Genomic DNA, 15,478 nt, shown 5'->3' on the forward strand with positions numbered 1-15,478 from the left:
GATTCTAATGAAATAAAGTAAAATAGCCGAAACCGGTTTGGCTCAGTGGTAGAGCGTCCGTCTGTGGACTGAAAAGTCCCAGGTTCGATTCCAGTCAGGGGCATGTACGTTGGTTGCAGGCACATCCCCGGTAGGGGGTGTGCAAGAGGCAGCTGGTTGGTGTCTCTCTCTCATAGATGTTTCTAGCCCTCTATCTCTCTCCCTTCCTCTCTGTAAAAAATCAATAAAAATATATTTTAAAAAAAAAGAAATAAAGTAAAATATAGGACAGTGTGTTAAGTACCAAGATGGAAGAATCCGCAGGGAGCTATAAGAGCACAGAAGAGGGAAACGGCTTGAGGCATACTTATTTTTATTTTTAAAATCCCTTTCTTGTCTCAGGATCAGTTAAAATTCCTGCTTGATTTTTATTCTTTTTATCTTTTATAAAAAACATTTATCTCATAGGTTGATGTTCAACAACTGAGCCACACCAGCTGGGCCATTTTATCTTTTAAAAAGCATAGGAATTGGGAGCTGGAGAGAATTGGGTTCAAACTCTTTCACTACCCCTTACTAGCTACGCAACGTTTGAACCTTTATTTCCTCATCTATAAACAGAGAAAAATAATACTTACTTTTAGCGCTATTATGAGGATTTAGTGGTATCACAAACAAAAGGCTGACTTAGGTCTACGGCCATACCACCCTGAACGCGCCCGATCTCGTCTGATCTCAGAAGCTAAGCAGGGTTGGGCCTGGTTAGTACTTGGATGGGAAAAGGCTGACTTAGCATATTGCCAGGTACATATATGTAACATTATAAAACCTGTTCTTATTTTCCAAACATTGATTACCACCTAGTGCTTTAACAATGAGCTTATACAGGGTACTGATTTATGCAGGTCAGTTTCTCCTGTGATAAATGACTCCAGATGATGCCTCCTCTTTTTCGGTTCCTACGTCTTTAGTCACCTCTGTTACAATTGGCTACCTCTGATTTGTTGTACCCTGGGTAATCAGATGACCAAATTGTCAGAAATGTGTCTAAATTAAGAAGAAATAGGTTGAGCAGGAGGCTAAGGTTCTCTTCAGCAGAAGCCAACAGAAACGATTAGACTATAAGAACACAGACTAAGTGATAGTTCATAGTTGTTCATCAACAATTTTTACTCATTTTCATGTTCCTGGATGTGCTTAGAAAAAAACAAAAACCACCAGAAAACTGCCCAGCCAGTGTGGCTCCGTGACTGAGCACTGACCTATGAACCAGGTCACAATTCGATTCCTGGGACGGGCACATGCCCGGATTGCAGGCTTGATCCCCATATTACAAAAAAGGGAAGGGGGGGCATTCTACTTTATTTATTTTTAATATATTTTATTGATTTTTTATAGAGAGGAAGGGAGAGAGATAGAGAGCTAGAAACGTCGATAGAAAGAGAAACATCGACCAGCTACCTGTTGCACACCCCCTACTGGGGATGTGCCTGCAACCAATGTACATGCCCTTGACAGGAATTGAACCTGGGACCTTTCAGTCCGCAAACCGACGCTCTACCACTGAGCCAAACCAGTTTCGGTGGGGGGCATTCTACTTTAAAAACAAAACCCAGATAATCAAATAAATGGGAAAATGAACTACTACTTATACTTTTAAGAGAAAATATAAACAACACATGTAATTCCAGAGTTGATATGAGACAATACAGGGCTGTAGCCCAGGAATATATTAGAAAGTAGGAGGTAAATCTTATCTATTATTCTTTGTTTTAAATATATAATTTTTCTTAATTTCAGAGAGAAAGGGAGAGGAAGAGAGAGAAAGAGAGAGAAAGACACATCAACGATGAGAGAGAATCAGTTATTGGCTGCCTCCTATACACTTCACACTAGGGATTTAGCCTGCAACCTAGGCATGTGCCCTGACCTGGAATTGAACCTTGTCCTTCTGGCTGACACTCAACCACTGAGCCATGCTGGCAGGGCCTATTTATTATTCTTAATGGAAAGACTTCTTTTTTCTTTTTTAAAATATATTTTTATTGATTTCAGAGAGGAAGGGAGAGGGGAAAGATAGAGACAGAAACATCAATGATGAGAAAGAATCACTGACCGGCTGTCTCCGGCATGCCTCCCATTGGGGATCGAACCCGCAATTCAGTGCCCTTGATCAGAACTGAACCTGGGACCCTTCAGTCCACAGGTGAACGCTCTATCCACTGAGCCAAACCAGCCAGGGCAATGGAGAGACTTCTTAAGTCACCAATCTTAATCTCAAGGTAGTTAGAGAATAAATATATATATTAAGATTAAGTCTCTCATGTTATAGGGCCCCCTGCATGTACTATCTAATCCTCAAACAGCTCTGCAGAGAATTATTATAACCATTTATAATGAGGTAATGGATGATTCTATTTTTTAAATATTTTTAAAATTTATTTGAGAGAAAGGGAGAGGGAAAGGGAAAGAGAGAGAGATTGGCTGCCTCCTGCATGCCTCCTAATGCGGATCAAGCCCATAACCTGGGCATAGGCCCTGATAGGGAATCAAGCTGAGCTCCTGGTTCATGAGTTGATGCTCAACCATTGAGCCATACCAGCTGGGCAGAAATGGGTGATTTTAGTAGGTTAAGGTGACTTATCTAAGCTGCAAAGTACCAGAGCCAGAATTCAAACTGAGGTTGCAGGCACATCCCCAGTAGGGGGTGTGCAGGAGGCAGCTGATAGATGTTTCTCTCTCATCGATGTTTCTAGCTCTCTATCCCTCTCCCTTCCTCTCTGTAAAAAAATCAATAAAGTTTTTTTTGTTTTTTTGTTTTTTTTAAGAGAGGTCATGCCTGGCTGTTGCAGCTCAATGGTTGAGCAAGGAACTACGAACTAGGACGTCAGTTCCTGGTCAGGGCACATGTACGGGTTGAAGGCTCAATCCCCAGTAAGGGGCAGGAGGCAGCCGATCAATGATCCTATCAACATTGATGTTTCTATCTCTCTCCCTTCCTCTCTAAAATCAGTAAGAATATATTTTTTAAAAAGATAGGTGAGCCGAAACCGGTTTGGCTCAGTGGTAGAGCGTTGGTCTGCGGACTGAAAGGTCCCAGGTTCGATTCCGTTCAAGGGCATGTACATTGGTTGCGGGCACATCCGCGGTTGGGGGTGTGCAGGAGGCAGCTGGTTGATGTTTCTCTCTCATCAACGTTTCTAGCTCTCTATCTCTCTCCCCCTTTCTCTCTGTAAAACACATGTGTCAAACACAAGGCCCGCGGGCCAAATCCGTCCCGCCAGGCCTTGCAATGTGGCCCGCACCGCGCTGTCATCACTGCACTCCGCTGCGTTTCCATCACAATGACAGTTTATGACTGTTCAGTAAACCATTCGGCCCGCGATTTAGGCTGGATTTTAGATTTTGGCCCCTTCTCTGATTGAGTTCGACACCCCTACTGTAAAAGATCAATAAAATAATTTTAAAAATAAAAAGATAGGTGATGCGTAGATTGATGATGACAGAGATCATAAGCCAAGGAGACAATCAAAGCAATCAATTTCAGTGTTTCTGAAGTCTAAGCTAAATATAAAACAAAAACCTCCCCACCCCAAACACACATAAACACACCTAATTAAAGGAAATATCCGAAAAGTAAGAGAGAAATGAGCTGGCTGCCTCCCGGTGCCACGGCTTACCGGAGAACACAGCACATGAGCAGCAGGTGGGTGGGCACGTTGGCTGGATTGAGCATGCTGGGGGTATCTGACTTCATGCAGGCCAGGAAGGCCCTCATCCTTCTGTTCTTGTCCTCAACGGCTTTGCCCAGCCAGAGCCTCTTGAGGTTTGGGCAGGTCCATTCCCGAAATGTCAGTGCAGACACCAGTTCTGGGGTTTGAGGTGACTTCCCTTTGTAGGCAGACCACTCCTTAAGGATCACTGCAGGAACTGGAAAACAGACATTGAGGAAAACCAGGATGTAGAGAATTTCCGAGTATTTCTGCAGCTGGCCACAATGGACAAGATCGACCACATCTCAACACCTTTTTTACTTTTGTTGCTATAATATTTATTGGTAGCAGTAGTAAGCATTTACTATATGCTTGATATGTGTTAAGTACTTTGCATATAAAAGTAAATCTCATTTACTCTTCAGAAAAATTCTGAGAGAGATTATGCCTACATTATTACAAAATGTAGGGCTCATTTTGCAGATGGAGAAATCAAGGCTCGCCTGGCCAGTGTGGTTCAGTGGTTGTTAACCTAGGAACCAGGTCACAGTTTGACTCCCAGTCAGGGCACATGCCTGGGTTTTGGGCTCAATCCAGGCAGCCAATCGATGTTTCTCTCTCATCATTGATGTTTCTATCTCTCTATTCCTTTCCTTTCTCCTCTGAAAACAAAACACACACACATTTCAATGGCTCCAATTATCTATAGCAGTGATCGGCAAACTCATTAGTCAACAGAGTGGCAAACCGCAGCTCGAGAGCCAGTTTGCCCACTACTAATCTATAGGATCAAGTTCCAAAACAAAAATCTCACTGAAGAGGAGAGATTGTGTCCGATACACCTCTGCATTCCCAAGGCCCAGCATGCTTTATATAAGTAATAGTCGCTCTGAATGCTTAATGGTTAAACAATTGGGGCTTAGCCCTACCCGATCTGGCTCAGTAAATAGAGGGACGGTCTGCAAACAAGGGTCCCAGGTTCGATTCTAGTCAAGGGCACATGCTCGGGTTGCAAGCTCGATCCCCAATAGGAGGCAGCCAATCAATGATTCTCTCTTAGCATTGATGTTTCTCTTTCTCTCTCTCTCCCCCTCTGCCTTCCTCTCTAAAATCAATAAAAATATAATTAAAGAAAAAAGAATTGGAGCATAAGTTAATGAATTCCCCATACCAATGAGTATCCTGGTGAATTATACATTTTCTTAAAAAATGTTCCATAGCCGAGACCGGTTTGGCTCAATGGATAGAGCGTCGGCCTGCGGACTGAAAGGACCCGGGTTCGATTCCAGTCAAGGGCATGTACCTTGGTTGCGGGCATATCCCCAGGAGGGGGTGTGCAAGAGGCAGCTGATCGATGACTCTCTCTCATTGATGTTTCTAGCTCTCTATCTCTCTCCCTTCTTCTCTGTACAAAATCAATAAAATAAAAAAATGTTCCACAGCCAAAAGTATGTGTTTGCAGATACATTTTTGCTCTGCATCAAGCTTTGGGAGATCTGTGAAAGCCAGAACTGCGCTTACGTTCCACAGGCAGCCGACGCCGTATGGCCAGGCGCTCCAGTTTCCGCTGTGTCTCCGCCAGGCTGAAAAGCACCCCGTATACATATTGACGAGCTGACCGGAACAGAAGAGCAGCTGGCGGCAGCTCCATGTTACACTCATCCTCAATGCATACAGGGATCTTGATCTCACCCTAATAAGAATATAAGCCAGAGAGAAGGAGGAAATTAGTTACCTCAAGGTTTGGGATTGAGCCGAGAAAAACCAGTAAGGAGCTGTATGTAGCCTCGCCACTCAATTTTCCACTTGTACTTAAGATAGTTTCAGACTAAAAAGAAGCCATAGCCCAGCTGATGTGGCTCAGTGGTTGAGTGTTGACCTATGAACCCGGAGATCAAGGTTCAATTCCCGGCCAGGGCATATGCCCGGATTGCAGGTTCCATCCCATGTAGGCACGCAGGAGGCAGCCTATCAATAATTCTCTCATCATTGATGTCTCTCTCTCTCTCTTCCTCTCCCTTGCTCTCCGAAATAAAAAGATTTAAAAAAAATTTTTTTAAAAAGAACTCAAGATGGTTCTTAAAAAAATAATAAAAGCCGAAACCGGTTTGGCTCGGTGGATAGAGCATCAGTCTGCAGACTGAAGGGTCTCACGTTCGATTCCGGTCAAGGGCATGTACATTGGTTTCGGGCACATCCCCGGTAGGGGGTATGCAGGAAGTGGCTGGTCGATGTTTCTCTCTCATGATGTTTCTAGCTCTCTGTCCCTCTCCCTTCCTCTCTGTAAAAAAAATCAATAAAAAATAAAAATCAATAAAAATAAAAAATAAAATTTATGTTTAAAAAATAAAATAAAAAGCAGCAATAAGTCCAGCTGACCACAGCCAGCTTCAAAGCTCTGCTCTGTTTTTAAAGTCTTTGCTATAACTGACTAGCCAACTAAACGGGAAAAGTCCATCTTACACCGTTTGCTGGGGCGTGGATTTGGATGGTAAGATGATGGAGGGGAACAGCTCTGCCGAAGTAGAGAAAGGCAAAACACAAGGGCATAAAGCCTCTTCTTCTAGAGTCCTCCCCTGGACCAGATTCTGCCAAGTTTCTTCTTGGAAATCTCACAGTTACACTTCTTGGGCCTCATTTACTGCAGTCCCATCTCCTTCTGGTCTCACCTCACCTAAGACCCAGAATACAATGAGAAGCCCCAGCACACTCGGTCTCCGCTTATCTCCTTTCAGATACCATCAATCAGCATTTTCTCCAGTGACCTACAGGTCTAGGAAGTGTGAAGTGCACTCTGAAGAGCAAGGAGGGGAGGAGGCACTGAGGCGCGCTCACCTTGGTGAGGACGTGGTAGATATACGGGTACATGAGACCTCTTCGGTGTCTGTGTTCAGCCACCCGCAAGACTTCTGGGGCGACCGGGGGCAACGGCGGAATGGTGATGTCCATGTGGTTCCTCGTAGACATAGAGAGCAGAGACGGGATGTGGGGCTCGCCATTCCCCAGGGCAGAATCGGAAACTCCAGCGTCAATAGGCTGCACCCACGGACCTCTGCTACAATTGGGGTCCTCCCATCTGGACTGCCGATGAAATGATTCTGTGACGTGACTAAAAGATTGAGAGAGACAATGTAGAGAGAGAAAGGAAGTTGATAAGGATATTCCAACTCAAGTGTCTGCTCTGATCTCAAGGAACCTGACAAAAACTCTGGGAGTTTGGACACTGGGTTAGCAGTGGGCTGTTTCCACTCAGTGGCCATCACCACCCTCCTGGCTTCTTCCATCTGACACAAACCAACGTGACCGGAAGCGGTGGGAACCATTCCGAATCCTTCCCACCACGTAAGAGATCACATTTAGAGTCTGAGCATGTTCTAAGAAAATAATTGCCATTGAAACCTCAGGGCAGCCCCGTTTCCCAGGGATAATCTGCTCAGAGAACAATCTAAGAACAAATGAACTAATGCAAAATGCCGATATTTTAATCATCAACATCCTGTCTGAGTCACTAACAATATAACAGCCTACACAACTGTTTCAATACCTCCACTCTAAAAATTCTTATTTTTTTAACATTCAGTCTGCTCCCCTCACTGATTGAGAAATGGCTAGCCACAACTAGCTGCTGTGCTGCCTTTTACCTCCATGGCTTGAGTGTCTGAAAATTACCACCCGTCTAGGGTCAAAACGAGCATGAAGTGGCCAAGCAGAGAGAGAGTTTTACTTTGCTTAGGAAGCAAAGAGCCACAGAGAGAAGCCAGGAGCATGCGCTTCCCCACGCCCCAGCCCAGGTTAGCAGCAAAAGAACAGAGATGCTTCGGAAGTCTGTTTCCTTGGGTGCCTATACAGATACTTACTCAGAGCTGACTCCGTTTGGCTCATCACCAGAGGAGGAAGAGTGGGAAGAGTCTGGTCCCAGAGGAGGTGAGGCTTTGGAAGTCAGGTAATTGGGAAACTGTGATGAGTCATAAGAGATACCCCAAGTGGCAAGGGGGTTGTCCTCCAGCAGGGGATTCTCAGAAAAAGCATGGGATTCCCCCAAAGCATGGGGGGAGAAGAGAAGAGAGGAGTTGGGTCCCAATGGGAATGGTGGTGGATATTTCATTTTCTGGGGCACATGGTGAGAGAACTGAAGGATAAAACAGACAGAGAAGCTCTTTAACATTTTACCATGCTCCAAGATGGCTCCCTCAAAAGCTGTGACATAGCAGATGATGGCTGTAGCAAAGGTTATTGGGATACAAAGAACCTACTGAGAGAAACAAGAAATAATTCTAACAGTGATGTCCGGATAGAATTCTCCAGAGGCAGGCAATGAACCAAACCATGGTCTAGAACGCTCTCCACCATTAGCACATCTACCTTCACCAGGCCCTAGTGGTTACTGATCTGGATGTCTTCTTGACATAGTCTGCTGGCCTCCAGCTGAGAATGTGACATAGGTACATGCCAGTCTTAACACACTGATTACACTGAGACAACCTAACTCAGGCTATGAAACTCAGGAAGCCACCAGAGTCTAGTGCTAAAATAACGGTCTGAGGCCCCTTAAAGGATACTTACCATTGGCCTCCCAGGAGAAATACCGCTCATGTGACTTCGTGGAATGGGAGGATTTCCCAGGCGATTGTTACGAAACCCTGAAGCCAAGAGAAAGGGTGACATTTTAGGCAATCGTCATAATTCTACCACGTTACATTCTGCTAACCCCACATCACCTGAAAAATTATTAGTAATTATAAATAAGTCACATCTTACTGAGCAGCTATTATGCACCATGCCAGGAATCTTACATAAATTATTGCATCGGATAACCACTTTATCCAATAGGGATCGTGAGCCACCTTTCTTGCCAAGATCGCACAGCTAGTAAGCAGCAGAGGTGGGATTCGAACTCAGGTCTGACACCACTGAGAGGGCTGTCTTACGTGTACTAGGCCACAATGGAAGGTAGCATCAGAAGAAGCCCAAGCTAAGAGAATGGCATAGGACGCCAACTAACGTTTTGGGCAATCGGGGCCTTGTCTCATGTCACCTCTCTTATTGCATGGAAATTCAAAGGAGAATGTCTAGCAAACAGGAATGACTTCTAGGAGGATGCAATACAAACAGGGATTCTCCTCTGGTCCGGGAGTTTCTGAGGGGCCACCTCAGTCTCTATGGACAGAGCAGTTCCGGGTCCGGTGGAAGCCTTACCTAGAAAGGAGGAGGAACTCACTGGCAGCGAAGAGATTTTGGTTGTGACTGAATAGTACTCAACTGCTTTCTTGAATCGCTCTATTTTATCTTCCGTCCTGGACTGGATGTCGCAACATCAGATGTTCAGAAGAAGAAACAACACAAGAGTGTCTTTTTCATGCAATTTGTCATTTGAGAGTCAAAACAGTAGCAGAAATCAAATATTTAAAGAAACCCAAGAGAGTAATTTTTCATGTTGCAGGAAAGATTAGATAAGGAGAAAGCATAATAGAACATCAAATCTGGGGAAAGTTTTTAAATGAAGTTTAAAAGTAAATAAAAGTTGACTTAGTAAATTTTGTATTCTTCTAAAATGGTCACATGATCATTAACAAAACACATAAGGATAGGGGCAAATTACACAGTACCACCACCGAAAGGTATTTTGATGTGTTTTCTCCTTCTAGTATTTTTTCAAATAAACTTTTTTCTCAGATCTTGGCTGGTAAATAACATTGCTATGAACACAGGGTTCTTAGGAAATATTCCCAGAAGTGGGATTGTTGGGTCAAAAGGCAGCTCCATTTTTAATTTTTTGAGGAAACGCCACACTATTTTCAACAGTAGCTACACCAGGGTTCCCTTTTCTCCACATTCTTGTCAGCAGGTGTTGTTTGTGGATTTCCTGATGACAGCCATACCGGCAGGTGTGAGGTGATACCTCGTGGTAGTTTTAGTTCACATCTCTCTGATGATTAGTGATGCTGAGCCTTTTTCATATATGTATTGGCCATCTGTATGTCCTTTTTGGACAAAACAGAAGCAGAGGCATGGATATACGGAACACACTGACAGACGTCAGAGAGGAGGAGAATGGGGGGGGACTGGATGAAATAAGGTGAAGTGATTAGCCAGAGAACATATATGAATATCCCATGGACACAGAGAAGTATGGTGATGGCCAGAAGGAGGGGGGTGCGGCTGGGTGGAGGTAGGTAAGGGGAGGAATGGGGCACATCTGTGATAGTGGCAACAATAAATTAAAAATAAATAAAAATTGTTACTTCAAAATAAAATTTTTGTTGATGTATATAGCTATTCTATTTTAATACTCATATTTTCTATAGTTAATACCTTACTCTGTATAATATTATATCCTGCTTTTATTGTATTTTAAGATAATTTTGAATGGCTGCATATTTTATCATTATAAATATATCATAAATTATGCACCTACTTCCCTAATACCTGACATTTAGGTTATTTCTCACATTTGGCTTTTATAAGTTACACAGCAGAGAACACATCATAGAAGATTTTCTGGATTTTAGATTATATACTTAGGAAAATGTCCCCAAAGTGAAATTATTGGTTCAAAAGGCATGAACATTCAAACCAAAAGCAGCCCAGCCAGCGTGGCTCATGGCTGACTATGAACCAGGAGGTCACGGTTCCATTCCTGGTCAGAGCGCATGCCCGGGGGATTGAAAGCTTGATCCTCAGTGTGGGATGTGCATGAGGCAGCTGATCAATGATTCTCTTCCATCATTTATGTTTCTCTCTCTCTCCGTCTCCCTTCCTCTCCAAAATCCATAAAAAAATATTTTTAAAACACACAAAAGCACTTAAAACATACACTGAGTGGCCAGATTATTATGATCTCTGAACACATAATAATCTGGCCACTCAGTGAGTGAGTGAGTGAGTGTGTGTGTGTTTTAGAGGCCCGGTGCATGAATTTGTGCATGGGTGGGGTCTAGACAGCCTGGCCAAGGGCAGGGGACATGGGCAGTTGGCCAGCCTGCTTGCTGGTCGAGGGGACAACTTGCATAGTAGCCTTTTATTATATAGGATATACACTGAGTGGCCATATTATTATGCATTCAGAGATCATAATAATCAGGCCACTCAGTGTATATAAAACCACAATGTGACATCACTGTATATCCACAGAATGGCAAAAATTTGAGATTATAAATATCAGCACTGGTAAGGATATGGAGTAACTGGAATACCAGTAGATTGCTGGTAGGTGTATCTAGGTACAGCTTGGAAAACAGTTTGGGCAGTTTCTTATAAAACTAAACATTATTTACCGAGTAGCATAGTAATCCTTCTCCTAAGTAATTTACTAGAGAAACCCCGCCTCCACTATGGGCACAGCCATCTTGTGATGGCGTGATGGCATGAGGACCACCTAAGTTTTTATTAGTATAATACTTTTACTACTCAATTTCATAAGGCAAGTGCAAAGTAAATTCACCCTAGGGGAAATGAGTACATTTGTCCACCAAAAAGTATGAACAAACTAACAACAGCTTTATGCATAATAGCCCTAAACTAGAAATAACTCAAATGCATATTAACAGAAGAATGGATCAATTGTAGTATATTCATACAATGGGATACAATATAGTGATAAAGAAGAGCAAAATGCTGATACATGCAATGCTATGGATAAATCTCAAAGACATAATGAGTGAAAGACAAACACAAAAGCATACATATAAAGCTCAAATAGAAGCAAAACTAATCATGGCAATAGGAGTAAAATGGCTCTTTCCCTCTGTGGGGTTGGGACTGACCAAGACGGGGCTTTTCCTTATCAAAATCCCCTTGAACATAATTTTATGGTCTTTATATTTCATCAAATGGAACATAAGATATTAAAGTCATTTCTAATTTCTCATTATAAATATTGCTCTGATAAGCACATTGTTAATAAGTTTCTTGGGTTATTTCATAAGGCAAATTCTTAGAAATAGGTTTACTAGGTCAAAGGATATGGTCATGTTCATAGACTCCTGACACATGATACTAAATCTCTTCTCAGAATAGTGTCACAAGTTATATTTTCATCATCAATACATGAGAGTGCCCAATTCGCCATGTAGCCCCAAGTGTTGAATATTTTCTAAAAAACAAACAAAACCCATCTACTAACTATAACAACCCATTTGTTTCTTATAGAAAAAATAAAAAATTTTTAATTTAAAAAAATAATGAAAAAGGAAAACTTAAAATATTCATAATCATATCTCTCAGAGTTGTAACTATTAACGCCCCAGGATCTAGACAGCATTCCAGAGGTATTTGAGTATGCATGCAAGCACACAAACACAGAAATCAAGATCTGCAGGTCTGCCAGCCTCTCTTGGAAATAAAATCACTCTGCTTACTAAAAAAACTGGACTTGAGAAGGCCTGTGTGGTTCAGTGGTTGAGCATGAACCCGTGAACCAAGAGGTTGCCAGTTCAACTCTGGGTCAGAGGACATGCCCAGGTTGCAGGCTCGATCCCCAGTGTGGGGCGTGCAGGAGGCAGCAGGTTGATGTTTCTTTCTCATTGATGTTTCTCTCTCATTCTCCATTTCTATCTAAAAAAAATTTAAAATTTAAAAATTGGACTCACTATAATTGTTTGAAAAAAGGGTCCATGTCTAAAGAATGTTTTCAAATTATACCGACTTACAGAATATCTGTATGGTTGAATAACGTTCCTTTGAGTCAAAATTTCATTTTTTAACCCTTTGCACTCCGCTGTCCCCTCTCAGGGGACATCGGAATTCTAGCATATCACTCGGATGTCCCCTCTCAGGGGACATTGCAGTTTATTAGTGATTACGGGGAATTGAGTTAATTCAACGCACTTTTCCGCCATTAGCGTCAAGTAGCTGGTAGCCAATGTCCAGAATGGTTCGGAGTGCAAAGGGTTAAATATATATTATTGATTTTTTTTTTTATAGACAGGAAGGGATATGGATAGTTAGAAACATCGATGAGAGAGAAACATCGACCAGCTGCCTCCTACACCCCCCCCACTGGGGATGTGCCCGCAACCAAGGTACATGCCCTTGACCGGAATCGAACCTGGAACCCTTTAGTCTACAGGCCAACGCTCTATCCACTGAGCCAAACCAGTTAGGGCTCAAATTTTCATTTTATGCATTATTTCATTAGTATATTCAATAATATACATAATAATTGAAAAACAATCTCTTACAAGATAAAAGCTATACAGAAGTAACCACTGTTAGCAGTTGGGTATATGTCCTGTCATAACTTTTGCTGCATGTACACCAAGTCTTTTTTCCACATAAATGAAGTCATATCACATGTTTTTAACCTGGTTTTTGTACTTAACAATAAGTCTTATAAACTATTCATTGCCAGTGAGCATAGGTCTATGATGCAATCCCTTGAAATACAAATTATGCATACTTCCCACAATGCACCACTCTGTTTTGAGTCCTGACAAATATTTACTCTTCCTTCAAGGGGCCCGCACCAGTTGTATGAAACCTTTCCTCTCTAGGAAACTTTTATTGGGGTTTTTCTTTGTTGTGCTCATTTATTTGCTTCTGCCTCGCAGTTTAACCTCAGGTTCCATGAGGGCGAAGAGTGATTTATTCACATTTATGTCCTAGTATGTAGCATGGGACCTTGTCTATAAAGGTTTATTTAGTATCTGATGCATAATTGCATTTAATAAAATTCTATCCTTTCCTTTTATAGATCTACAAGGGAGATATTTCTGAAAATGCTACAGCAACAATGAAAAGTAGTGAAGTCATAAAATTAAGTGAAAAAAAGGGTTAAAATTTTTTACACAGAGATGACTACCATACCACATCAAAACACACATATAAAGGAGACAGAAAACATTGTAAGCAACTTAGGATGGAATTAGGAGCAAAGGGTCTATTTTAGTTTTTTGCTCTTGTTTTTTAAATTAAAAAGGCATAAAAGTGTGGTGATTGCTGGAGGGAGGAGAGGGATATGAAGGGATAAATGGGTGATGGAGGAGACTGGACTTGGGGTGGTGAACACACAGCAGAGTGTACAGTGATGTGTTGTGGAATTGTGCACCTGAAGTTGTGTAATTTTATTAACCAGTGTCACTCCAATTAAAAAAAAATTTATGACCTTGCCCAGGCGGCATGGCTCAGTGGTTGAGCATCAATCTATGAACCAGGAGGTCACAGTTCAATTCCTGGTCAGGCCACATGCCCGGGTTGCAGGCTCAGTCCCCAGAAGGGGACGTGCAGGAGGCAGCCGCTCAATGATTCTCTCTTATCACTGATATTTCTATTTTTCCATCCCTTTCCCTTGCTCTCTGAAATAAATACACACCTGCACACACGTATGTATGTATATATAAAATATCTATTTTTTGGCTCAGTGGTTGAGCATCAACCTACAAACCAGGAGGTCACGGTTAGATTCCTGGTCAGGGCACATGCCCAGGTTGCAAGCTTGATCTCTAGTCGGGGGCTTGCAGGAGGCAGCCTATCAATGATTCTCCCTCATTATTAATGTTTTTGTCTCTCCCTTTCTCTCTGAAGTCAGAAAAAAATATAATTTAAAAAACAGAATGTTAAATGTGAAGTTATAGATATAACAAAATGTTGTTAGCAAAACATATACCTCCAATATCAAACACTGATTTCATTCTTTATTCGTCTAGAGTAGGGGTGTCGAACTCAATCAGAGAAGGGGCCAAAATCTAAAATCCAGCCTAAATCGCGGGCCGAATGGTTTACTGAACAGTCATAAACTGTCATTGTGATGGAAACGCAGCGGAGTGCAGTGATGACAGCGCGGTGCGGGCCACATTGCAAGGCCTGGCGGGACGGATTTGGCCCGCGGGCCTTGTGTTTGACACATGTGGTCTAGAGAAATCTATAGAGAGATTTCTGTCCTAGATAAGATGGACCAAGCATATTCCACCTTGTTCCCACTAAATGTAGCTATAATAAGCAGGAGCAACTAGACTGAAAAGTGAAGCAGGAGGATTGGGGAGAAGACCAGAATTCAAAGTACCACTGAACCAAGAATGAGTTTAGCATTTTTTCCCTCTGGCATCCCTGGTGTGGATATAACACAGCCTGAAATCTGGAAGCATCCACTGATGTGGACAGAAAAAACTCCAGAAAAAAAACCCTAGTCTTGTTCTGGCTTAAACAGTGGGAAAGGGGTCTCCAAACACTCAAGGGAGTGTCTAGAAATGGCCCATATTTCCTTCTTTTTTCTTTTTTCTGTTCTCCTGTGTGCCAGCCCAAAGCAAACTTGGGGTGGCAGAAGTGACAATAGGGGAACAGCAGAAATCTAAAACTGAATGATAGGAAGCTTCCTCTCCTATCAGAGAAGTCTGAAGAGGTGTAAGTGAGCTTTTGATGCCTTCTCTCTTTCTCTCTCACCCTTTCTACCCCCTCCTGCTACTTGGCCCCAGACGCAGAACAAGATCGCTCCAATGAACCGTGACGAACTGAAGAGATTGCAGAGGGAGCAGCACACACATGGATTTTGACCTGCGTAGACTGAGACCTGAAGAGCTAAATCACAGCTCAAGTCCCAGAATGGCCACTGGGTGGCGCACATGCTACTGATCCAAATAGGTCTGCAAAGGCCTTGAAAATTGCAGCCATTGAAACCACAATCCACAAAAGGATGGTGAGAACTTGTGATCTAAACCTAAATGGGTTGATTGCCTCCAAAAACAAAAGTATCAACAGGACTGAAACCTACAAAATGCTGACCAAAGAAATCAAGGATGATCTAAATAAATGGAGACACACACTGAATTCAAGGATTTGAAGAGTCACCAAAT

At 42.5% G+C, this 15,478-nt stretch overlaps 1 protein-coding gene across 6 annotated transcripts in view; it reads right to left on the reverse strand.

The window, feature by feature from the left end:
• FAM120C (family with sequence similarity 120C) overlaps positions 1 to 15,478 on the reverse strand; it is a 63,869-nt gene that overhangs the window by 23,257 nt on the left and 25,134 nt on the right. For 3 of the 6 annotated variants that reach the window (XM_036428888.2, XM_036428891.2, XM_045578295.1), the window contains exons 5-10: positions 8,889 to 8,991; positions 8,256 to 8,332; positions 7,550 to 7,821; positions 6,528 to 6,801; positions 5,214 to 5,385; positions 3,660 to 3,909 (exon numbers count right to left, since the gene is read on the reverse strand). In XM_036428888.2, coding sequence (XP_036284781.1) covers positions 3,660 to 3,909; positions 5,214 to 5,385; positions 6,528 to 6,801; positions 7,550 to 7,821; positions 8,256 to 8,332; positions 8,889 to 8,991 — 1,148 coding nt within the window. Of the gene's footprint in view, positions 1 to 3,659; positions 3,910 to 5,213; positions 5,386 to 6,527; positions 6,802 to 7,549; positions 7,822 to 8,255; positions 8,333 to 8,888; positions 8,992 to 15,478 lie in introns of those variants that run through there. The other 3 variants (XM_045578296.1, XM_045578297.1, XM_036428894.2) reach the window with 3 other exon arrangements.

This window comes from Pipistrellus kuhlii, unplaced genomic scaffold (assembly GCF_014108245.1).
Source record: "Pipistrellus kuhlii isolate mPipKuh1 unplaced genomic scaffold, mPipKuh1.p scaffold_m20_p_95, whole genome shotgun sequence".
Classification (NCBI taxonomy): Eukaryota; Metazoa; Chordata; class Mammalia; order Chiroptera; family Vespertilionidae; genus Pipistrellus; species Pipistrellus kuhlii.